At 38.9% G+C, this 21799-nt stretch overlaps 5 protein-coding genes and 3 long non-coding RNA genes across 10 annotated transcripts; 5 read left to right on the plus strand and 3 right to left on the minus strand.

The window, feature by feature from the left end:
* Positions 1–446: 446 nt before the first annotated feature.
* LOC130702625 (uncharacterized) lies at positions 447–1155 on the plus strand. The gene is made up of 3 exons (XR_009421221.1): positions 447–624; positions 717–847; positions 911–1155. It is a non-coding gene; the product is annotated as an uncharacterized LOC130702625 (long non-coding RNA).
* On the minus strand, positions 880–1499 carry LOC132088065 (uncharacterized). The gene is made up of 2 exons (XR_009421222.1): positions 1282–1499; positions 880–1157 (listed from the first exon to the last, which is right to left on the minus strand). It is a non-coding gene; the product is annotated as an uncharacterized LOC132088065 (long non-coding RNA).
* A 183-nt stretch (positions 1500–1682) lies between these two features.
* LOC130702576 (venom dipeptidyl peptidase 4-like) lies at positions 1683–7738 on the minus strand. 3 transcript variants are annotated; one of them, XM_059495743.1, is made up of 15 exons: positions 7601–7738; positions 5209–5476; positions 5048–5142; positions 4910–4984; positions 4580–4844; positions 4328–4497; positions 3796–3896; positions 3565–3688; positions 3278–3507; positions 2999–3218; positions 2737–2924; positions 2479–2673; positions 2252–2412; positions 1975–2186; positions 1683–1913 (listed from the first exon to the last, which is right to left on the minus strand). In XM_059495743.1, exons 1-15 carry the CDS (start codon positions 7652–7654, stop codon positions 1800–1802), a joined length of 2472 nt encoding a protein of 823 aa, XP_059351726.1. In that variant the 5' UTR covers positions 7655–7738; the 3' UTR covers positions 1683–1799. The 3 variants fall into 3 exon arrangements, with proteins under 3 accessions (XP_059351726.1, XP_057380229.1, XP_059351727.1); XM_057524246.2 differs by lacking the exon at positions 3796–3896 and adding an exon at positions 4083–4204; XM_059495744.1 differs by lacking the exons at positions 3796–3896; positions 7601–7738 and adding exons at positions 4083–4204; positions 6369–6593.
* LOC132088075 (uncharacterized) lies at positions 6006–6851 on the plus strand. Its single transcript, XR_009421290.1, has 2 exons — positions 6006–6152; positions 6206–6851. It is a non-coding gene; the product is annotated as an uncharacterized LOC132088075 (long non-coding RNA).
* Positions 7739–8886: 1148 nt separating the features above from the next.
* Positions 8887–9727, minus strand: LOC130702603 (baculoviral IAP repeat-containing protein 5-like). Its single transcript, XM_057524278.2, has 4 exons — positions 9462–9727; positions 9290–9399; positions 9117–9234; positions 8887–9056 (listed from the first exon to the last, which is right to left on the minus strand). The coding sequence occupies exons 1-4, from the start codon at positions 9603–9605 to the stop codon at positions 8946–8948; spliced, it is 483 nt and encodes a 160-aa protein (XP_057380261.1). The 5' UTR covers positions 9606–9727; the 3' UTR covers positions 8887–8945.
* Positions 9728–10330: 603 nt separating this feature from the next.
* Positions 10331–14975, plus strand: LOC130702574 (DNA repair and recombination protein RAD54B-like). The gene is made up of 21 exons (XM_057524243.2): positions 10331–10409; positions 10481–10703; positions 10772–10871; positions 10954–11058; positions 11115–11254; positions 11330–11515; positions 11632–11731; positions 11791–11895; positions 11971–12228; positions 12290–12492; positions 12558–12705; positions 12760–12924; positions 12986–13109; positions 13181–13386; positions 13463–13615; positions 13674–13871; positions 13933–14059; positions 14119–14278; positions 14367–14493; positions 14563–14799; positions 14878–14975. The coding sequence occupies exons 1-21, from the start codon at positions 10346–10348 to the stop codon at positions 14950–14952; spliced, it is 3204 nt and encodes a 1067-aa protein (XP_057380226.1). The 5' UTR covers positions 10331–10345; the 3' UTR covers positions 14953–14975.
* Positions 14976–15172: 197 nt separating this feature from the next.
* Positions 15173–17959, plus strand: LOC130702577 (jouberin-like). Its single transcript, XM_057524247.2, has 3 exons — positions 15173–17057; positions 17117–17287; positions 17347–17959. Exons 1-3 carry the CDS (start codon positions 15229–15231, stop codon positions 17798–17800), a joined length of 2454 nt encoding a protein of 817 aa, XP_057380230.1. The 5' UTR covers positions 15173–15228; the 3' UTR covers positions 17801–17959.
* Positions 17960–20164: 2205 nt separating this feature from the next.
* On the plus strand, positions 20165–21041 carry LOC130702633 (probable ATP-dependent RNA helicase DDX4). The gene is made up of 3 exons (XM_057524296.2): positions 20165–20557; positions 20619–20897; positions 20952–21041. Exons 1-3 carry the CDS (start codon positions 20492–20494, stop codon positions 20988–20990), a joined length of 384 nt encoding a protein of 127 aa, XP_057380279.1. The 5' UTR covers positions 20165–20491; the 3' UTR covers positions 20991–21041.
* The last annotated feature ends 758 nt before the right edge of the window (positions 21042–21799 follow it).

The raw sequence follows: 21799 nt of genomic DNA on the forward strand, positions 1-21799 counted from the left end.
CCAAACAGGTATCATTGATAAATTAAAGAGTACTAACTGCGTTTTTGGTATTTTATGTATTTTATGTATTTTATTTATTTTATTTATTTAGATTGGCCAACCAAGGAACCGAAGAGGCTCAACGGGGATCGTCGTGGGAGCTACAAGAACGCCGTGGGAACAACTAGATTGTCGCCAAACAGGTCTCATTGATAAATTAAAGTATACTAACTGCGTTTTTTGTATTTTATGTATTTTATGTATTTAGATTGGCCAGCCAAGGAACTGAAGAGGCTCAACGAGGATCGTCGTGGGAGCTACAAGAACGTCGTGGGAGGAGCTAGATCGTCGCCAGTAAGGTATCAGTGATAAATTAAAGTGTACTAACTGTGTTTTTTTGTATTTTATGTATCTAGGTTGGCCAGCCAAGGAACCGAAGAGGCTCAACGAGGATCTTCGTGGGAGCTACAAGCGCGCCGTAGGAGCAACTAGATATTCGCCAAAGAGGTATCATTGATAAATTAAATTATACTAACTGTTTTTTTTTTGTATTTTATATATTTGATGTATTTAGATTGGCCAACCAAGGAACCGAAGAGGCTCAACGGGGATCGTCGTGGAAGCAACTAGATATTCGCCAAACAGGTATCATTGATAAATTAAAGTATACTAACTGCATTTTATGTATTTTATGTATTTTATGTATTTTATGTATTTTATGTATTTTATGTATTTAGATTGGCCAACCAAGGAACCGAAGAGGCTCACCGGGGATCGTCGTGGGGGCTACAAGAGCGTCGTGGGAGCTACAAGAGCGTCGTGGGAGCTACAAGAGCATCGTGGGAGCAACTAGATCGTCGCCAAGCAGGTATCATTGATATTAAAGTGTAATAACTGTGCTTTTTGTATTTGATGTATTTGGTGTATTTAGATTGGCCAGCCAAGGAACCGAAGAGGCTCAACGAGGATCGTCGTGGGAGCTACAAGAGCATCGTGGGAGAAACTAGCGAGCGTCGCCAAACAGGTATCATTGATAAATTAAAGTGTAATAACTGTGTTTTTTTTTGTATTTTATGTATCTAGGATGGCCAACCAAGGAACCGAAGAGACTCAACGAGGATCGTCGTGAGAGCTACAAGATCGTCACCGCAGCCAACCGAGATCTACGCCCCTTTGCTCTGGGAAGAAAAGAAGATGGTACGGTTAAGTATTGCCGAATCGGCATTTTCTTACTTTCATTGCGTTCGTTGTGAATTGTGTATTTCAGATGTGTCCCTAACTCCTTATCCTTACTTTGTTTACCTCTAGTAGGGTTTACGGCCATCTCACCATGAATTCGTACAGTACAGGTTCACTGCACAATCACGTCACGTTGGCTATTTGTTTAGTCACCCTTTGGTTCTAGTTTTTACATACTTGGTTGTCTGTAGAAAATTGCTTGGTTGGTGTAGATTTTCTATATAGTTTTACTAACTCTTCACAAGTTTGACGAATTTGTTGTTACGAAAGTCAACAACAACAACAAAGGATAGTGCAAAGAATACAATTCAAGATTGTAGTATAAATAAAATTAATGTATAATAATTAATGACAATAATTCTATAACCAATAATTTTATATAATAATTAATAATTATAATTTTATAATTAATATAATTATACAATTAATTAATATATAATAAATATAAATAAATACCAGACATGATATGTGAAAAACTTCAAAGTTTTGTGTATTATGCTGATTGTACAAACAAAAGAAGAGTAGTTATACCCGGGAATAAATGACATTGATCGCGGGGTTCAAAGATAAAAGAAAATATTTTAACCCCATACTTCATTCTCGATCTCAAAACAGTCAGTCATAAGGAATGTTCCTAATGAATGGTAAAGGTGCTTCTTGAAGGTGTTGATGCTGTGGTTTTCATCTGTATAGCTCTGTTGGGATAAAGAAGGTAATTTTGCAGCTTTTATGTCAAAAATTTTCTGGATTTCTTACCTGTTGCCTAAAAAGAATATCAGCACCTTCAAGGGATTTTGCTAACATCAGGGACTGTTGGTAATGAACATTATCATCTGCTGTTCCGTGTATCAGATAAAACTGCTTTCCTCTGAAGTTTTCTGGATACTTGCATACATCACCATCTTGGTAAGCTTTTAAGTTGTCTTCGGCAGTGGGAAGACCCATGTATCTTTCAGTATAGATAGAATCTATTGGCAAGTATGTTAATTAATTGTGTGGTAATTCGTTTAGATACCAGTGTTAAACAAACTACCATAATATATCCAGTTGGTTACTGGAGCCACTGACATGCCGCACTTAAAGACGTCCTCCGTGTCTTGAACTAGTGCGGAAGCCGTGGCAAATCCACCGTAACTCCATCCCCAGATAGCCGTCTGATTTCCATCAACAAATGGCAAATTTTCCTTCAAGAACCTTATCAAACAGAAAACAAAGTGTTAGAACAAACTATCAATAATGATAATATAATGCATCTCTTACTTTGTCACTTTAATTTGATCCTGAATTTCGACAGTACCCATACGCCGATAAATTTCGTGAAGCATTTTATCTCCTTGGTAACCAGATCCTCTACCATCAATCAACGCATAAATGACTCCCCTAGAGGTGGACAGATGATAGCCCCAATCAACACGGTAACGATCTGAGACTTGTTGCGAATTCGGACCCCCATACCTATACATAATATTTTCATTAGATGCTTTGACAGGATGGCACCTCAGAATCTTAAAGACTTACACATAAACTAGCATAGGATATTGGGAAGCTCTGTTCCTGTTAAGTGACGGAGGTAGCAACAGCTTGACTTGAGCAAAGTAATTACCGTCCAGCGGCACTTGCATAGTCAGTGGTCTTGGAAGAGATTTCTGTGCAAGTCTATCGCGTAGAACATCGTTGTTCGACACAAGAAAAACTTCCCGGTTCGTCTGTTAAGTGGAAAAGAGGTATTTAGAAAATTAGACATTAGCATTTCATTCCAATATTATTCAATATGTCTTACAGCTGCCTCTTTGATGACAGACCTAGGAGCATTAGGGCCGTCGCAACCGTGGACGTAATAACCCATATCGGTACTGAATTCGATCGTATTGTACGTGCACTCCTTCAAATCAGCATTAAAAGTGCCACAAGTGACGCATACAACGTCGCCAACTGCACTAGTGCTCACTTTGTACATATGGCGGACTGCTGGCTTGTCTGTTGCTGTGCCAATGAAGTACCTATGAATGCAACACAAAACTATAGCAGAGTTTAAGACTTTAGAAGAATTTGCGTTTACGCCGTGTGGTTTGGTTCATCCCAACCAAGGATCTCCGTTACTTCCCACCGACCACTGGAAAGAGCGCGTGATTGCTTCGTGTCACGGTCGTAAAGGACCAAGTGTTTGAAATTACCCACATCATTCATCTGATCAACTGGTAGAATAATCAGGAAATTTCGGCCATCGGCTGAAAATTTCGGAGGTGAGTATTGATCGACCCATCCTTTGGGTTCGCTAATCTCGTATTCCTGTTAAAGCAAAGGTGTTTGGCAGAAAATTTAAATATTGTTTTTATTAGGCTTTACCGTTTGGCAAATTCCTGCCGTGATGTTGCAAAAGGAAAGGAGGGATACATTTTGATGACGATTTAACCAGGCAATCATCACCTCATCGTCTGTAGCCCAAGCAACAGTGGTAAAATAATGATCCCTATTTCAATGGAAAACGAGAACATCTGTAAGTCTCGTTTTTAACTAAACTGTCTTTTAAAATCATTAAAAGTCATGCTAGTCTGTTAGAACGATGTCGACACTAACGTGGTGGCCAGGCTATCAGGTGGATTCAGCGTTTGAATAGTCAGAGTAGTCGAGGATATATTCATAACCGAAAGGGTTACGTTGGGATTGGTGCGTCCGGCCTGCGTGAATTAGATATAGGCGAAAACCAAAAGTTATAAAAACCATCACCCCTCAACCATTCAAATAAAAGTGTGAGGTAATTAAAGTAAGTGAACACAAGCTTCATTATGTGAATGTTAAAATTCCGTTTCCATCCCAATGTCCGTTAGCCAGCAGAAATTCAACTTTGCAGTGTTTTAACTAACTTTTGCCTGAACTCTTCAGGAATGGGAATGAGACCCTTGCTGAAATGCGGTCCGCTATGGACGGATCCATCCTTATGCAGATCGACGCTCCATACGGCCACTGTTGGATTAGGACGACCGGGCTGAACATGTCGAGCATATTGTAAGGACGTGATAAAAACTAATTTTTTGTCTTCCTCACGTCTCCTGCTGCCCTTGTCTTAAAATTTTTATGGAAAAATAGGAAAGGAAATATTCAACCATACCTTAGGATAGCGAATGGCATTGGTAACTGGATACTGGTCTTTTATTGAACCAGCCTCTCCATAAACAGAAAATTCCATGTGGTCGACTTGACGATCATCAAAAGAAGCAAATACCATGCGAGCTCCGCTATCGGCAATCCAAATAGCGTTGTCTTGACTCAATACCTCCTCTGCGATTCACGAAAGGGTAACAAACAATGTAAAAGTATATATATAAAAAATGCAAATAAAAAAGAAACCTGCACGACTAACCTTCATAAACCCAATCAGGGACGCCATTGAAGACGGCCTCGTGTTCACCATCAGTGGTGAGGCGAACATCAGGTACTGCAGAGTCTGGCGTCTGCCGGAAATAGATATCGTTGGCGTACACATAAATAATATTATTTTCTTTCTTGTTCCATGTGGCGTAACGCATTTGCGGCTGAGGTTCGTCTGGACGAGGTTTCAGCGGATAAACAATTTCTTTTTCCAAGTCGATGATGGAATAGCGAGCCAAACTCGAATACCGGTAAGACTGTAAACATATTGCGTCATTTTATGTGGCAATTCCACTTAATTGCCCATTAAAAGTAACCATACCGATTTAATGTCGAAACCGTAGAGCACGTATTTTCGATCATACGAAAACTTGTAGGTAACTGCCCCCAATTGCGCCTGACGAATGAAACACAATTTAAGAAGCTCCCGCAAATTGAGTAATATTTTCTAAAACCTTACCACTATTTCTGGTTTCACCATCACCGTCGCCGTTGAAGTTTTGACGTCGTAAATATTGATGCCGTACTGTGCAGTTCTGTAGCCAAATTCGTGATCTGCACGAGAAAAGATCTTAATAAGCATTAAAGTTTATAGGACCTGAGATTTGTTTCAAAGTGAACCTGAAATCCACGTTCCGTTGAAGGATTCGGCGTAAAACTTTCCAGTCAGAACTTCGTCCAAAGTAAAACCCTCCAATTGTCTCGCCGAGGGTTTAGCCTCGGTGAAAGCACTACCGTAAACGGTGGCCAAAACAATGGCGACAGCGACTCCGAGCAAACCCATGGCTGTAACGAATATGACAAGGAAGCGGCGATGACGGCGGTTTTGATAGCCACTGGTGCTATGGACGGCTGAATCCTGGTTTGCCGGCGCGTCTTCCAATAAGCCCTTGACGTACCCAAAAATTCGAGAATTAGTAACACGTCTATTGTGCACTGCGTGTTGATATCTTAAGTAGGATCAGCGATATCAGTTTTATGAGAGGCAGTAAGATATTAGACGATATTTGAAGACTAGAAAGCAAATAAACAAGTCTGGACTTTCTCCACCTGATTAAATAGTGCAAAGATAATTTTCTATTTTTTTTTTCAGACCCATCAAGTCTCCCCGGTTTTCTCTAGACAATTTTCCCTAGAGGACGGGAATAGAACGCCTCCCATTTTCGAAAAGAGAAAATAATGCCTGAAAAAAAAATGAAGAAAAAAAAAACACCCTTCTTCGGTCAAAAATACCATCAACACATACTTTCACTTTCGTGATATCGCCGCATGGTTCAATTCTGACCTGTATATTCACGTGCCCGTACCTGCTTCAGCCCGCAAACCTAAGAAGAAAGGGCCAAAGGCAGGAAGAAAGCTCTTTTGTGTCTTCATTTAAAATAATAAATGATTTTTTCTTTCTTTCTTTTAATAGGTTGGGAGGTCATACATGTCTACAATTTATCTGTTCTTGACCCCATTCCTAATAGAGAAAGGAGCATCTTCAACTGTGAAACAAAACTACATCCCGAAAGATGTATCTAGACTAAACCTACATGTGCTGAATGAAAGGCACTAAACTGCAGGTTCGGTTAAAACCGGTTAAATCTAATAAATCCACATTTTCTCTGGCTTTTAGTTCTATTATAGCCAGTGACCTTGGAAGGCGCGCATCCGCTTGCGTCCATTTATTGTGAGCCCACCGGATGGCTGGAAACAAACCTCACTTACAACTCATCCAAAATGCAGTCAGTAAAAGATAAAAAAAAAACGAGGCTTGTCTAAACGGATGTCTGAATCACCTCGAGAGCTTCTCGATCGTCCTCTCGTAGTCCAACAAGCTGGAAGGACAGTCTCACAGATTCAGTGGTTTTCACAGCTTTTTGATGAATCCACAAAGTTGTGTTTACTCTTCACACACGGCACCGAACAGACAAACCTTGGCGGACCCAACACAAAAACAAACAAGAGACACAGACGTGGGGGATGATGTAGCTTGCGAGGCAGTCTCGGCCCGACTGAATCCAACCTGCTATTGCTAGCCTCCCCCGTACCTTCCACTTCTTTCTACCTCCACCGTCTCCGCCTTTCCCCACAATTCGAAACCCATCTCTTTCCCTTGATGAACTCGAACTCAAAACCTGTATTGTCTGCGTGTCGGGCATTGGTCCGTCTCCAGTGTCGATTACCATCCCAAGTGACGTGCCATTATCATCAAGCTACCTACCTTTGTCTCGAGCCAGATTGTTTACACTAACCTTGAGGATGAATGCAAAAAAAAAGAACCAGGTAACAATGGCCTCTGTCTAACTCCCCGTTCCCTAGCCGCCTTTTCTCCAGGGTCGTGCTTTTTGTTTATCATTCCGTGTAGCCATTTTCTTTTTGACAGTTTAAAGTCGCCTTTTGTTTCCAGGAAAAACTGCAAAGAGAACCAAAACTTGCATGTCAAAAACCTAGCGTGATGAATTTCGTCAGCGGTTAATTCGACGTAAAATCACGGAAGCTCAACGGCAGTAAGTTATCAAACTTTCCGCTTTGATCACCTCGCTTTAAAACGTGACTAGTGATTTAAGTGTCCTTCTATTAGAGTCTCTCAAGCTGCGCAGCTTTTTGTTACGTAGCTGACACGAATCGCCCACAAATAACGTCCGTCAAGTTCATTTTAGGCAAAGGTTCTTTGTGGTAGGCTACAATCAATTGAAATTAGCACAGGGCTAACTTGACAAAAAAAAACGCGTGATCCATCTTGAACAAGTTTTGCACTTACGAAACACGACATTTCCAATGAACTTGTTTCAAATTTGGTCGTAGACTATCTAGATACGAATTGTTAGGCATAGGTAGACTAAGGTAACGTACATGAATTTGTTGCTTTCACACTTGCAACAGCTGTGTGGTTTTTGTGAAACTCCTCCTTCTCGTTTAGTGTGAAAGTGATCGTTTTGTATCACGAGTACATTCACAATGGGTCATTGCATTTTTCTTTACAATTGAATCAACTGCAGTACAAGTAACAAAGAAATTTTAGACTTACAATGCTCAAGCACGAATCCTTCTCTGATCTTTTGTTTTGAATCACGGTGGGCATGATGCTACTGTCCTACAAGTTTCTCTGAAACTAGGTTAAGCGAAAACATGTAGAGGGGCAAACCTCTCAGCCGAGATCATCTCCCTGAATAGATATCAGTTCTAGGAAAATGATTAATGTTTGGGGCGTTGCGGAAGGGAGGATACTCGAGCTTCTGTATGGCATCATTTGGCATACACGTCCTTGAGATTGCAATTGGATTTTTTTTTCTTGGCTCTAGGCGTGCAGATATAATATGTTTTAATGGCTTGCCTTTTACCGCAGTTTCTGTACCCATCCCAACCGGTTATGGAAATGGAAGTGTTTTAAATAAGTCAGCATTTTCTAATAACCTCAATATTTTGGAGTGGTGGGAAGTTCTGAGACGTGTCCTGGTTTCTAAATTTCTCGAATGAGATGAGGTTAGACAAGGATGTAGTGCGTTGTCTGCTGCTTTTCCTATCGTAAATTATTTATATTACATCTGTTAAGGAAACCATAAATTGCCGATTGTTAGGTAAAAAGATTGAACTACAAGTGCCTATTTGATTTTTAGTATGTTGCGGCCTTGAAATATCCACGGTCATCTTATAAAAAGCTTAAGGAAATACATCTAATAATAACAGCATTTAAAATCCATTATGAAAAGCATTTTTAGGTGTGTGGAACTTGTGCAATCTGCGTTCATGGACTTGTCGCCATGTCTGTGTAGAGGCGAGTCTGTAACAGCCAAGGACAAACGTTCATTGATATGTTGTAAATGTGACAAGGAACTAACGAATGATAGTGTATTGGCGTGGCTGGAATTTTTTATGAAGTTTCGTTCATTGACCCACTCTTTTGGTAAACTAATCATAACTGCTTGAACTGTAAACTTCCGACCTAGTTCGTTGCATCATTTGTAACTATGGATGTCAAGTCCACTTAATCCAAATGTATGTCATACTGGCAAAAAAAAGCTTTCGTTGGACATAATATGTTTTCCCGCAAAAAGAGCCTGTTGTTTTGTTTTAAAAATCTAGAAATTATTATGTCATGGTCTAGTTTTAAATTCTTAGCTTTCAACTAGTTTTGCTCTGTTAAAATGAATGCATAAGTATATAGTACAATCGACATGGAGGATCTGCTGATTTTCAGGAACCCGAAATGGCAAATAAAGAACAAGTGTCTACGAGTGCGACTTGTAAAACTAATAATAATAAATAATAATAATTTTTAAAAATGAGAAATTGTTTGCCCCAAAACAAGTCACATTTAAAGCATAACGTACAGATTATATTTATTATTCGTAAGACGTGCACAAATACGACATTTAATCAGATATATCAAGGTTAGTATGTTCCCCAAAAAGCTCATCAAGCCTTTTGCAAGTTTCTTTAGCTTGAGCTTTATATTGCTCCACTTGATGGTTTGATACTTTTTCCTAAAGCAAAAAAAAGCATTAAGTACCTCCAGAATTTCTAATGACATGAACAGTGCTCACAATAAAGTTTGTTAAGCTTTTTTGGCATAATTCCATCACTTCTCTGACTGTGCAGTTATCTTGAACCTTCCCCAAGGTGACATAGGGACACTGTGGGCAGAGCCTTTTATGTTCATCCCTGGACAAAAATGTAAGTTTATTAACAGACAAATATAATTTGCTTCCTTTAATACTTTGGGATATCATCGGGCTCCCAGCCTTCAAAGTCTTTCAGGCAAACAAAGCACCTTACTAAATCTGGCTGATCGTCAGATCCACACCAAAAGAAGCCAGCTGTGGCCATCTGTTCAACCAAGGGCACTAAATATATAAATTGTATTCCAGTTTATTTAGTTTTGTATTTACCTTTTCAGGTGTGCAGTTGCAATCTTTTAGGAAAGGCCATTGCCCATGTTTAAGAAAGGTTTGTAAACGATTTTCTTCATATACCATTTCCGCTAATACATTGACATTAATGTCTCCTAATTTTAATGTTAATTCAGTAGTCATTTAGCTTTAGAATGTTGTTAATATTCTTGAAAACTATTCAGTCTTCTTCTGCAACTTTCCCAACTGTTTTCTTTCACAATTCAAACGAAGTCATGCAGCCAATCACATCAGAAGAATTTTGGCTATTGCTCCATCAACTGAGGTGCCACCAACTGTATGACAAATCATTGCGTGTACCTCTGTAAAACTCCGTAAATGAATCGAAAACTTACCGAAGAAGTTAAGAAACATTAAAAATCATATATTAAAATTTTTGTAGTGAAGCTAGTTTACTTTACTTTACACTAATCGTTTCATATAATCGATCACCTTTTGTTTTTCAGCTTAAGTAAATGCAAATCACAGATGGCACAACTAATTTCCGTTTTAAATAGTTTGAACAATAGATGTCGCTTCTAACAAAAAAGCAGGCGAGCGCGAAATCAGCCAAAAATACCATCAACTTCGAAAAAAGGAAGTAGCAATCGGGATATACTCCGACTGTAAACCATATGCTGAAACCAAACAGAATGTAAAGTTGAAAAAACTGACTGAGAAATTTCGTCCACGTTTGGTTTGCACTAGTTTTTGGAATCCCGAAGTATTGTAGAGTTATAGACAACAGGGAATAAAGCTTTCAATAGTTCAAGGGAACCTATGGTCTAACCAGGCAGGTTAATCATCTGATTCCCATCTTCAGCTAAACCTGATTCAGAAGTCATGCTTTATTTTGGAAATAAAAAATAAGGTATATTTTTAACATGAGAAGATCACAGGCTCCTTCACAACTTGGTGCTAGACCAGCAGCAAAGCGATGCAGGATAAGTATGCAAATTTTACAAATATAATCTTAACATACTTTGGTAACTCTTTCTTAATCCTTGCTCTCAACGTAGATGATGTCCCAGGAGCTTCACTTAATGTTACCAAGTCTGGAAATATTGAATTGGAAAAAGTAGACTGTACAACAAGATCTTCACAGAGTGTTTTGGAACTTCTGGAAAATAATAATAAAAATGTTGACAAAAGTATGTCAAACAGCAGCTATCAAAAGAACAATAGCCAATCGATGTTTATTGAACTCAGCGCAGATAAGCCAGCATCTGTGGAGTCAGTAAAGTATGTGATTCTAAACTAACTAATTCAGAGCAGGTCAGCATTTTTATCATTCTGTTCTCATCAACCAGACAGTACAGTGTGTTTTGGTGCCAAGCTTCAACAAAGAAAAATAAGAATTGGGAAGAAGAAGCTGTTTTGGTTGTTAAGGACAGATTAGTGATTCTGAAGGTGCATAGATAATCACGTTACCATTAATCATCTGGGGACGTAATTTGAATTCTATGATGATAAAAATTTGTTTTTCGTTAAGAACATGGATGGAAAAGAAATTGGCAAAGCAGCAGGATACAAACTTACGCAGCTTCAAAACCTTGAATATGGAACTATTCTTAAAGTTGGCGGCCGTGAAGTTCTGGTAAGCACTTTCACTAGTTAAATCAAAATTTCTCGCTCATTTTGTTGTCTGTGTAGATTCAAGATCAAATTTTAGAATCTTTGATTTTATCTGAGACGAATGTTGGTAAAAATTGCACCGTAATCAGCCCAAAAATAGATGTAAAGTCGTCCAGTACCTCAAATTATCCCCCATTCAAAAAAGCTCGGATACAGAAGTACACAATTACTTTTAACACTTTTGTTCTAATAAGGAAAAATTTGTGAAATTTAACTCATCAAATATTAATTAGAAGTCAGGGTGTACCTCTGGAATTAGAACGCCCACCGAAACTGAGAAGTTCACAAGATGTTCTGGATCTTTTAGATAATAATCAGCAGAATGCTAATACCAGTTTGTCACGCAAATGTAGTCCTGCAGAAAATTCTTCGTATCCAATCCAATGTGCAATTGAGCCACCACCACTGGAAGCTTTAAAGTATTCTCAATCAATATTTGACTTGAATTTTAAAAGACTACTTGTATTTTTAATCAAATTTGTTTATTTATTTTTATTTTGTTTTATTTTGTGTTATTTTATTTATTTTTTTGCAGGCAGTATAACATATTTTGGTGTAAAGCTTCAGCTAAAAAACATAAGAATTGGGAAGAAGAAGGTATTTTAATTGTGAGAGGCAGAGGAGTAATTCTTAAGGTATTCGAATTTCATGTTGGTCGATTATTCTGGTTAATACCATCGCATTTACCATTCAGAGCATGGAAGGCAAAGAAATAAGTCAAGCAACAGGATTCAAATGTGCCCAGCTACAAGAACTCGAACACGGGAGCATATTAAAAGTTGGCGGCCGCGAAGTTTTTGTAAGTTTTCTTTGTAATTTAAAAATCTCCTTATTAACCTTTCTTATTTTTATGTTTACTTATTATTTTTTGAAGATCCAAAATCAAATTATTGACTCCGCGAAGATCAGTGAAAATTATTCTAGTCAAATGTCATGTGGAACCCAGTTACAATCTGATGGGGTACCGTCGTTAGCAAATTCTCGTCCTCAAAACAAAGAATTTGTATCACCTTTCCTTAAAACCGGAAACAAAGCCCCCAAGTTCAATTCTACATCAAACGAAATCAAACCCAGATATAACCCTTCCCACCCTTCAGCCCTGATAATGCCGAGACCTCCCGCCGATATCCAGGTTCGTTTCCGAATGAAAGTCTTCCGTTTTCTCGAATTTCTCATTTTTAACTTCTTCTTAGTGGAAAGAATCGCAGCGAGGTACGGTCATCGTCGACGTCGTTGTGGATCCTTTGTTAAGCAAGAGTCTGCGCCCGCATCAGCGTGATGGTGTAGTTTTCTTGTACGAATGCGTAATGGGTTTTAAAACACCTAACATGTATGGAGCAATTTTAGCTGATGAAATGGGACTGGGGAAAACATTGCAGTGCATCACACTCATATGGTAATACCATCTTATATTACTTTTGCCTATTACCTGCTCAAATTAATGAATATTTATGTCAATAGGATTCTACTTCAGCAAGGCCCTTACAATGGACGTCCAACCATTCAGCGTGTTTTAATCGTTACGCCGTCAAGCCTAGTAAAGAACTGGGAAAAGGAATTTCGTCGTTGGTTAGGCAGAGAAAGGATAAACGTTTTTACTGCCGATCAGGTATTCGATTGCATTTGTTGAACTATGGAATTTCACCAATATGTTTCATTGCAGCAAACTCGGCCAATAGAATTTTTAAAACGGCCGCTTTGTCCAGTCATGGTGGTCTCGTACGAAATGCTAGTCCGCTGCTTTGATGAAATACAGCAAGTTAATTTTGATCTTGTAGTCTGCGATGAAGGACATAGACTGAAAAATGCGGGCAACAAAACGTCGTCAGTAAGTTGAATTCCAATTACCATTTTTGGTTTTATGCAATTAACTTTATTCCTTATCTTAGTTGTTGTCGCAACTAGACACGAACAGGAAAGTCCTATTGACTGGAACTCCTGTCCAGAATGATTTGAAAGAGTTTTTCACTCTAGCCGATTTTGTCAATCCTGGCATTTTAGGAAGCCTGTCTGGTACTAAGTTTGAGAGAACTAAGCATATCGACTACATTTCCGAATTATTTTTGTTATCTATTTTGTTTCAGCATTCCGACGAATCTATGAAGAACCAATCGTTGCTCTTCAGCAACCTGAATGCGACGAAGATACAAGAGAAATAGGTGAAAGCTGTGCATCTGAGCTAGCTCACTTAACATCGCAGTTCGTTCTACGTCGCACACAGGATGTCATGAACGCTCACCTTCCGCCGAAAGTCGAGAGTGTCATCTTTTGTAAACCAACATATATTCAAGTAACGGATTTTACTGAAGTGGTTTATTTGAATCGTTTATTTTACACTCAAGATTTCATGTTTTGTCCAATTTTAGATTGAGTTGTATCGCTCTTTGCTAGATTCGTCAGCTGTTCGATCGATTCTGTCTTCAACACACTGCGGGAATGATCAGTTGTCCTTTATACTGGCGTTACGTAAACTTTGCAATCACCCTACATTGTTCACTATAACAACTAAACAATCAGAGGTATGCCCAAGTTTACTTATTGCCAGTTATGCAAAATTAAAGTTAATGCTTGTAACAGGTGTCAAAGAAAGAGGATGAGGAGTCGGACAATGAAGATTTTGAGTGCTCTAACTTATTGCAGGCTAATTGCAAAGAGAAAAATCTACAAATACAATCCCGTGAGGCATCAGGAAAATTTATAGTTACCTATGCCATAGTAGATTCAGTGATGAAAAATACCAAAGAAAAAATAATTTTGGTGTCCTACTCAACAAAGGTATCCCTCCCAATTTGCAAGTAGACAATATCTTCCATCCTTGCCATTTTACTGATTGCAGATGCTAGACCTATTTGGCGAGGCTTGCACTGAGCGAAGTTATAGCTTTCTCAGATTGGACGGCAGCACGCCAACCAGTTCACGAATGGGACTAGTTGATCGATTTAATGACCCTCATGGAACTGAACGTAATTCGGCTTGCCTTACAAGTGATATACATTTTTGTTTCATTTTGTTCGTTTTCTAGGTATATTTTTGTTGAGCTCAAAGGCTGGTGGTGTTGGCTTGAATTTGATCGGAGCTTCTCGGCTAATTCTTTATGATATCGATTGGAATCCGGCCAATGATATGCAAGCAATGGCTCGAGTTTGGCGAGAAGGGCAGAAGAGAAAAGTAAAAATTTATAGGTATAATAACCACTATGACTAGTTGCAAATGTAATTGTAAATTTTTATTATTATTATTTTTTTTTCATTGCAATTTCATTCGTTTTAGATTGCTCACAACAGGCACAATTGAGGAGAAAATCTTTCAACGTCAAATTCTCAAGCAAGGATTAAGCGGTACCATTGTTGATACTCGTGACTCCACGCAAGGCCATTTCACGAAAGAAGAACTTAAGGTTTGAGCCGACTACGTATGATCGTAACACATATTCGTGATTATATCATTGATGGACAATCATATTTAGGATCTGTTCACGCTTCGGGAAGATACTAATTGTGACACCCATGATCTGATCGATTGCCATTGCACACAGGAAGGACCGAATCAAACATCCCCTGGTTTAGACGACTATGACATTGACGATGAAAGGGAATGCCAGCTCGGTGCTCGATCAAGCAAAAGAAATGAACTGCATAAAACCGTCGACCAGCTTATGGATTGGGAGCATTTTGGGGTACCTTTCTCTTCAGGAAGTTTTGAGGTATAATTTAAAAACAATTGTGTAACAGATGCCTCCGTTTTTGTCTATTGAAATTTACCATTGAAAAAAATTTCGCAGGACGTCTGTTTGGAATCGGCGCTTGAAGATGTTTCGTTTGTTTTCCGTTGCGCTTCTGGAAATAGTATGGATTAACTTATGATACGCTATCCCCTGAACGTTAATATAAAATTTAATTTTGCTTTGTGTGATATAGAGTTGCAATATATGATATGAAATTGCTTATAGTTTGGTCTGGCGGCCGGGCGGAAGCGTCGAATTTCATCTGTTACTGTGGCAGGGGGCCCATATGGCGTTGCCAGTAGCAACCCACGTAATTGTTACAACAACAAATAAGTGCGCCGACATTCGAAGGTTTCTAGACAGCACTTTAATGTTAACAGTTCATCATATTTTATTGTTTAATGCATAATGAAATCCGACGATAAATTTAAAAGTTCATCTCCGTCACCTATTTCGGTGTTGGAAAGTACTCGTAAAGACTTCGAAGCCCTGCTTGTAAGTACAAATTCGTCAAGTGAAGAAGATGAGGTGAAACAAGCCAAACAAAGAAATCAAACTAGACGGCAACGATTCAAGAAACAGGCAAAACACTGCAACAGTGTAAAAGAACATGTGGAACTACATGAGCTTCCTTCAAGACAACACAAAGCAAAAGAAAGTGCTCAGCAGGGCATTGTGCAAGTCAAATCATCTCACAACAACCCAGCCTTTTGGTATGAAGATGAACAACAGCATGAAAGGAGCAGTAACTCCAGCTCTTCATCCCCTACAAAATCAGACAATGTAACAGAAGTGAAATGTCATGTTACTTCTCCGATAATGGTACAGTCATCCAGAAATCCTGGAGAAGTAGCCAAAAATGACAGTCCTATCTCAAATGATGTAAGCAGTGATAATGAAAATAGTGAACAGATATTAAGTGTTGCAACAGCTGCATCTCAGTCAAGAACTTCACTTTTATCATCTTCTTCTGTAAAAAGTTACGCAAAGGGAAAAAGCCAGAAAACTCAACAAACACCACAACATCCTATAGGTGAAAGCCCATGTTCATCATTGAATCATCCTGACACAGAAGTGATGAGTGATTGTGAGCCAACAGTTGGGTCTTTGCCATCAGTGCACAGTGTATTGAAATTAATTGTTCACCAGTGTGAAAGATTAATTTTAGATCAACCAACAAGCCAACCGTTGGTTGTAGTCCATGCTGTCAGTTGCAAAACAGGCCGTTACGTCTTAAACAATAAAGTGCCTATTCCTCCCCAGTTTACGGGAGCCTGGATTCATCAAGCATTCAGTTCAAACACGCTTCCTGAGTGGAATCAAGAAATGACTTTTGAATTAGATGCGGACAAACATTTATCAGAAATGATTTTTTTGTTCGAGTTATTGAATGAACCCAATACGAACGTGAGTTCGCTACTGGCTTGGGGTTTCTTGCGGCCCATATCTAGGATCGGCGTCAAACATTTGAACAAAAAAATTCAACTGCAGTTGTATAAAGTACCATTCCGTCGGCTATTTCATCAGCCATCAAGACCGAATATCTCTGACCTATTTAATTGGTTCAGCAGCACGCAAAAAGAGAAATATCCCGCTACATTATACGTCACACTGGTGTCTTCTAAAACTTCTGATTTTCCAGCTATAAAAGAAGAAAATCGATTCAGTGTAGCGAGCCCACTGCGAGGAGGCCGACTAAGCGGACAGGCATTTAAGCTACCGACCAGGCGAAGTTTTACATACGAGGCCTCAGCAGGGGCCCTAATGGCTTGCTACAGATCCGATGGATCATTTTTAGCCATCGCTTTGACAAACGGAGATATCCTGATCTATCAAAACTCGACGATATCTTTATATCTTAAGGGACACCACGGCAACGTCTACGATTTGCACTGGAATACGAATGATCGTGGACAGGGTTGGCGCTTGCTGTCATGCGGTTCTGATTGTACTGCTCGAGTTTGGAACGATACAAATGACGTAGTTCTGCCTCATCCTGCTTATGTGTATTGTGCCCGCTTCGGAGATTCAGATCGCATTGTCACAGGATGTTTTGATCAGATAATACGATTATGGGAATTAAATTCGTTATCTCCCCAACTGATAGGTACTTATATGCAGCATGCAGCACCAATTAACAGCCTCTGCTGGGATTCCGACGGACGACTATTTAGCGCCGACGCAATAGGATCCATTTGTATATGGAATTTTGATCATTCTGGTTTACGCTTTGAACGGTATTGCATTTTTAATAATTCTCAAATATAATTGATTACGAACTTCTTTTAATCAACAGGGTTCTCAATGAAAGCACTGATGAATATTGCAATCAGACCCCTATAAACTGCCTTAGTTTTCATCCGTCTGGGGGCAGGTTGCTAGTCCATTATAGAGGAAATAAAATATGCCTTCTAGACCCAAAGGCTGGTCGTCATTTAGTTTCATACACTGGCATTTACAATCCAAGGTATTATGTGGCTAAGTTCACTTGTTATAAATGCAACTAATAGCAATTTTCGTCCGCAGACTTAGACTGATAAGCAGCATTAGCCCATGTGGGGGTTTCGTGGTATCCGGTAGCGAGGATGGCTCTGTTCATTGGTTTGACTTGGAGCGGGGAGATTTGGTAGCCGTAGCTAGTTTGCATACATCTAGAGCTCATCCCATCATGGCTGTCGCATTCCACCCCAGCAATCACATTGTAGCAGTATGTTCGTTAAGTTCTGATTGTTGTTTTACTCTTTTGGAATTCAACCAAGCTGATAGCGACACACAGGGGTTTTCAATTACCACGTTTCCGCGCACAGTTCAAAGTGCTGTTTCTCCTATAGGAAATGGTTTTAGAAAAAATAGTCTCATCCGGCGGGAAAATTGTACGCCTACATTGGACAAATTGGGAAGAATTTTCCGAAAATTAGATCTAGTCTTGGCTTGGTCTGAATCCCACAAAACATCTTTAGAAAATGAAGATTGTATTTAACGAATGATTCAGCGGTACACTACGTGTCTAAAGGACTTAAATCGTGGAAATGTCTTACGTTTGAATATCCTGTTACAGTAAGTTTTAATATTGGATGAGGAACGTGAAAACCACCACCAGCCATGTTTTGAAGGGATTTTTTTGTCCTTCAAAAATTGCAAGTCATTGTTAAGTGTGGAAAATTTTTAATAAAAACTTTTATTACGCAAATTGTTATGTTGTTATTTTCTTAATAGGTATGGCAATCCGTTTTACCCAAAAAAAAAAAAAGAAAACACATTTTTTTCTTTTTTTTCTCCCCGTAGCCATCTACCGGTGAGACTCGTTATTACAGGCATGTAGGCAATTTGAGTCCATTGGATCCCAATGGCAGTGAGTTGAGTAGGGTGGCTGGAGAAAAAAAGTTTAAAAATGGATAAGATAATAAAAGATAAGAATGTTAAGTATAAAGATTATCATATTGGTTTTCAATTATTAATTATTGTTTATTAGATCAAATTATGAACCTGCAGGCTCAATTATTGCAGCAGCACAGAATATTAGATAACAACAAAACAAAGGATGGTAATACGTATTGATTGTATTTGTATTTTTTAGCTCAAATTTTGAGTCTACATTCTCAGTTACTGGAAAAAAAAACTAGAACGGGACACTTTCCAAACAAAGAAGGAGGTTTTTCCAAACTCATCCCTAACTGAACGTGAGGATGAGTTGGCATTAGGTGAACACAGTCAGGTACCTAAACTTTCCAAATAAGAATTCAAAATAAGTATAGAATTTTAACAAAAAATTATTTACTGTTTAGTGATTCAGTCCACTACCTGACAGTGTGTTAAATTTAAACTATGTTAGTGCTGCACTAAAATAATCGTTAGTAATAAGTCCATGCAGCGAAGGAACTGAACAATTGTGGGACCATATTTGGGCTGAAAGTGGGTGTGGTACGGAAACCCAGAAATGGCACAAGTTCAACATAAAACATGGATTAGGTACTTTTCGGTTTTTTGTCTATCGAAAAAGTATTTTTAATGCTATTATTTTGCATTCAGAGAATTTTAGCAGGGGATCAAGTCAAGTCTGGAAGTGTTACAGGATGGAAGAGTGAGCCTACAGTTGAAAAAACACTGAAAGTGCATTACCATCAAGGTATGAGGTAAAGTAATAGAGTATGCAAATAGTCTAATGAGAAGTGCCATCTTGTGTTAATGAATCTGTTACAACAGCAATCCTTTATAGTTCTGTCACAGCTAGAAGCCTCAAATAATTCTGCTTCTCTGGCTAAAGAACAACTTGTCCTTTACATTCAGAGTGTTGGTGAAACTGGGTACTTAAATGGCCCTAAAGATGTTTTACTTTGCTGCCATTGCAGAGATGAACATCATACATGGACTCTTTAGGTATGAAAGGAATGTTTGTCTATTAGCCGACAGAGAAGTGAGAGAAGAAAGATCTTGTGAATCTACAAACAACAGCAAAAAAACAGAAGTGGATGAAACATTTAATGAGCTATCTTCCAATTATCGGTGAACAACTGATGCAAACAAAGCAGATCATTAAATCAAATTGATATTTTTATTTACAAAACGGCAACGCTGTCGCTGTCTGCGTAATTGGCTGGTGGTACTAATCTATGATTGACAAGTCATGATCATTTAAATCTACCTTTTTTTTTATACTGTTCAGGGATCTTATTGAGCTCTGTTATTTCAATTTGACGAAAAAGTATGTTGTGTAGGATACATAGGATCCTGATGTTGCAGCTTGACGGAAGATGGAAAGCCTCATGATCAATACAATCTGGAAGCTGTGATATGCTATGAAAAGGAACTGTTTAAGGGCATCGTCTTTGGGTACGCTTTAACAATCTTGATAAAGTCGTCCTCCAGGTAAGCCATTTCTCGAAACTGTATTTTATGATTTAAAAATATCTATTGGGTTTGCTTCAGGTTACAGGAAAAGATGTACCTCAATACATAACATCATTCGAAGAAGCCGGCCTGCGCCAACTACTACGTCAAAACATTAAGAATTCTGGCTACATAAAACCAACACCTGTTCAGAAAGCTTCAGTTGCAGTTATTCTTGCCAAAAGAGATTTAATTGCTTGTGCTGTCACAGGCTCCGGCAAAACGGTAATCCAATTAATTAACACTGTGTAATTTTGAAACCTTGATGCCCTCGTACTGACTTGATACGAATGGGTCGGTTGAACTGAGTAAGGTGAAGTAAAAGTAATTTTGAGTGGGCACGCCAGTAATTGCGACTACTAAAAGGTCCAATTGCATCTAAGATACTCAACAAACCCTTTTTGATATTCGTTGATTAAGTCATCTAAAATTTTACATTTTTTTCAGGCAGGCGGCGTACTTAATACCGATTTTGAACATATTGTTGGAACAAGGTGTTGCTGGTGCGTCTCATGCCATGGGGCAAAAGCCAGAAATTGTAATTGTCGCACCACTCGTGAATTGGTCATTTGGATTCACCGCGAGGCGTGTAAAATTCTCCTACAGTTTGGTTTTTAAATCTCTGATTATATATGGAGGGATTGTAACCAGCCATCAGCGGTCAAATCTCCAAGCTGGGTGCAATATTCTTGTCGCGATCGCGGGGCGATTCAAGGATTTTCTCGGCCGTGGAGTATTTGACATCTCGGGAGTCAGGTTTTAAATTTTGGATGAAGCTGATCGAATGCTTGATATGGGTTTCGGTCCCAATGTTGAAAAAATTGTCAATCATCCAACGATGCATCCGAAAGTATGTTCTAGATGGCTTTGTATGAGATTTGACTGATGTAATACTATTTGTTTCTATGTAGGGAATCCGTCGTGTTTGTATGTTTTCGGCTACATTCCCAGACGAAGTGCAAGCGCTGGCTGCGACGTACATGGAAGACTACATATTCGTCACAACAGGCATTGTCAGTGGCAACAATCCGGATGTTGAACAGCTGTTTTTTCAGTGTTCGAAAAGAGATAAGAGAGCTAAGCTGATTGAAGTTTTACAAGATCTCGGTGATGCCAAGAGTATCGTTTTTATCGACAACAAAAAGACCACTGATTTCGTCGCTGCATTCTTGTGCAATAAGAACCTACAAGTAAGAATCAAAACTGTTGGAATTGGGCAAAGTGTCTTAACTTTAAATGTCTAGTCTACCAGCATCCATGGAGATCGTAAACAAAAATCGTAAATGTCTCTTCCGAAGCTTCTGACAGAAGAATATGCTCGCAATCAACTCACGAATCATGTAAGGTATGAACTATGTATGTGAATTAGGAGTTTTTATGCCTAATTGTGTTTTACTGTCTTATTATAGATGAACAATAACTTTTGATCTGAAAAGGTTTCTTGTTTGGGGCAAGGTCCTGAATAAATTATTATGTTTGGATACACTACATGGAAGTTCTACACTTAATTCATATTCCCCAAACGGTATTTAAAATTCAAAAATTGAAGTGCATATCTGGGCTCCCTTCCTTTCCGTAGCCCCGTTTCCCCTTGACTCGTAATAAGCCCGTAGGGGGTCATGCCCCTACTGTACGGTATATATAAAAACAACATATACCGAGGTTTGGAGGGCTCTGGCCGGAAAGGGGACGTGGGGGTCTGCTTAGTCCGATGATGTGTTCACGGAGGGCGACGTGGCTACCCACAAATCCGAACTAAAGGTTAATCGCTCCAGTAAAAATGTTCCAAATCTTCGGCTTTTCTTCCGGCTTCTCTTAGCCAATCACCGGGTAATCTCCCCGGTGGGTCAACAAGGCAGTGTCTCCCCCTGCCTGGGTTGACGGCAACTTTTGAAAGGGCTACTGTGCCTTTTTAAAGTTGCAAAAATAAATCTGCTGTGCAGAGATTCGTCAATAAAAAAAAATTTTTTAACTAATTTTTGCATTAACTGTTTCATTCATTGTCTGCGCACATTATATTCATCAACTTTTTCTTTTAATGTTCAATTCATCATTCTTCATTGTTTTTGCCACCTTTGATGGTAAGCATTGT

Source organism: Daphnia carinata, chromosome 6 (genome assembly GCF_022539665.2).
Source record: "Daphnia carinata strain CSIRO-1 chromosome 6, CSIRO_AGI_Dcar_HiC_V3, whole genome shotgun sequence".
Taxonomy (NCBI): Eukaryota; Metazoa; Arthropoda; class Branchiopoda; order Diplostraca; family Daphniidae; genus Daphnia; species Daphnia carinata.

What these genes read in the sequence shown, in the direction of transcription:
- LOC130702576 (XM_057524246.2), bottom strand. Translation starts at nt 7,654, where the DNA reads ATGCCCACCGTGATTCAAAACAAAAGATCAGAGAAGGATTCGTGCTTG. An exon ending in CGGCAGGAATTTGCCAAACG is followed by an intron (nt 3,508 to 3,564) that starts GTAAAGCCTAAT and finishes TTGCTTTAACAG; the next exon opens with GAATACGAGATTAGCGAACC. An exon ending in GATGAACCAAACCACACGGC is followed by an intron (nt 3,219 to 3,277) that starts GTAAACGCAAAT and finishes TTGCATTCATAG; the next exon opens with GTACTTCATTGGCACAGCAA.
- LOC130702603 (XM_057524278.2), bottom strand. Translation starts at nt 9,605, where the DNA reads ATGACTACTGAATTAACATTAAAATTAGGAGACATTAATGTCAATGTA. An exon ending in GCAACTGCACACCTGAAAAG is followed by an intron (nt 9,400 to 9,461) that starts GTAAATACAAAA and finishes TTGGTTGAACAG; the next exon opens with ATGGCCACAGCTGGCTTCTT. An exon ending in AAAGCTTAACAAACTTTATT is followed by an intron (nt 9,057 to 9,116) that starts GTGAGCACTGTT and finishes TTTTTGCTTTAG; the next exon opens with GAAAAAGTATCAAACCATCA.
- LOC130702574 (XM_057524243.2), top strand. Translation starts at nt 10,346, where the DNA reads ATGAGAAGATCACAGGCTCCTTCACAACTTGGTGCTAGACCAGCAGCA. An exon ending in AGCAAAGCGATGCAGGATAA is followed by an intron (nt 10,410 to 10,480) that starts GTATGCAAATTT and finishes CTCTCAACGTAG; the next exon opens with ATGATGTCCCAGGAGCTTCA. An exon ending in CATTTTAGGAAGCCTGTCTG is followed by an intron (nt 13,110 to 13,180) that starts GTACTAAGTTTG and finishes ATTTTGTTTCAG; the next exon opens with CATTCCGACGAATCTATGAA.
- LOC130702577 (XM_057524247.2), top strand. Translation starts at nt 15,229, where the DNA reads ATGAAATCCGACGATAAATTTAAAAGTTCATCTCCGTCACCTATTTCG. An exon ending in TCTGGTTTACGCTTTGAACG is followed by an intron (nt 17,058 to 17,116) that starts GTATTGCATTTT and finishes TTTAATCAACAG; the next exon opens with GGTTCTCAATGAAAGCACTG. An exon ending in ACTGGCATTTACAATCCAAG is followed by an intron (nt 17,288 to 17,346) that starts GTATTATGTGGC and finishes TTTCGTCCGCAG; the next exon opens with ACTTAGACTGATAAGCAGCA.
- LOC130702633 (XM_057524296.2), top strand. Translation starts at nt 20,492, where the DNA reads ATGCTTGATATGGGTTTCGGTCCCAATGTTGAAAAAATTGTCAATCAT. An exon ending in ATCCAACGATGCATCCGAAA is followed by an intron (nt 20,558 to 20,618) that starts GTATGTTCTAGA and finishes GTTTCTATGTAG; the next exon opens with GGAATCCGTCGTGTTTGTAT. An exon ending in TGTGCAATAAGAACCTACAA is followed by an intron (nt 20,898 to 20,951) that starts GTAAGAATCAAA and finishes TTAAATGTCTAG; the next exon opens with TCTACCAGCATCCATGGAGA.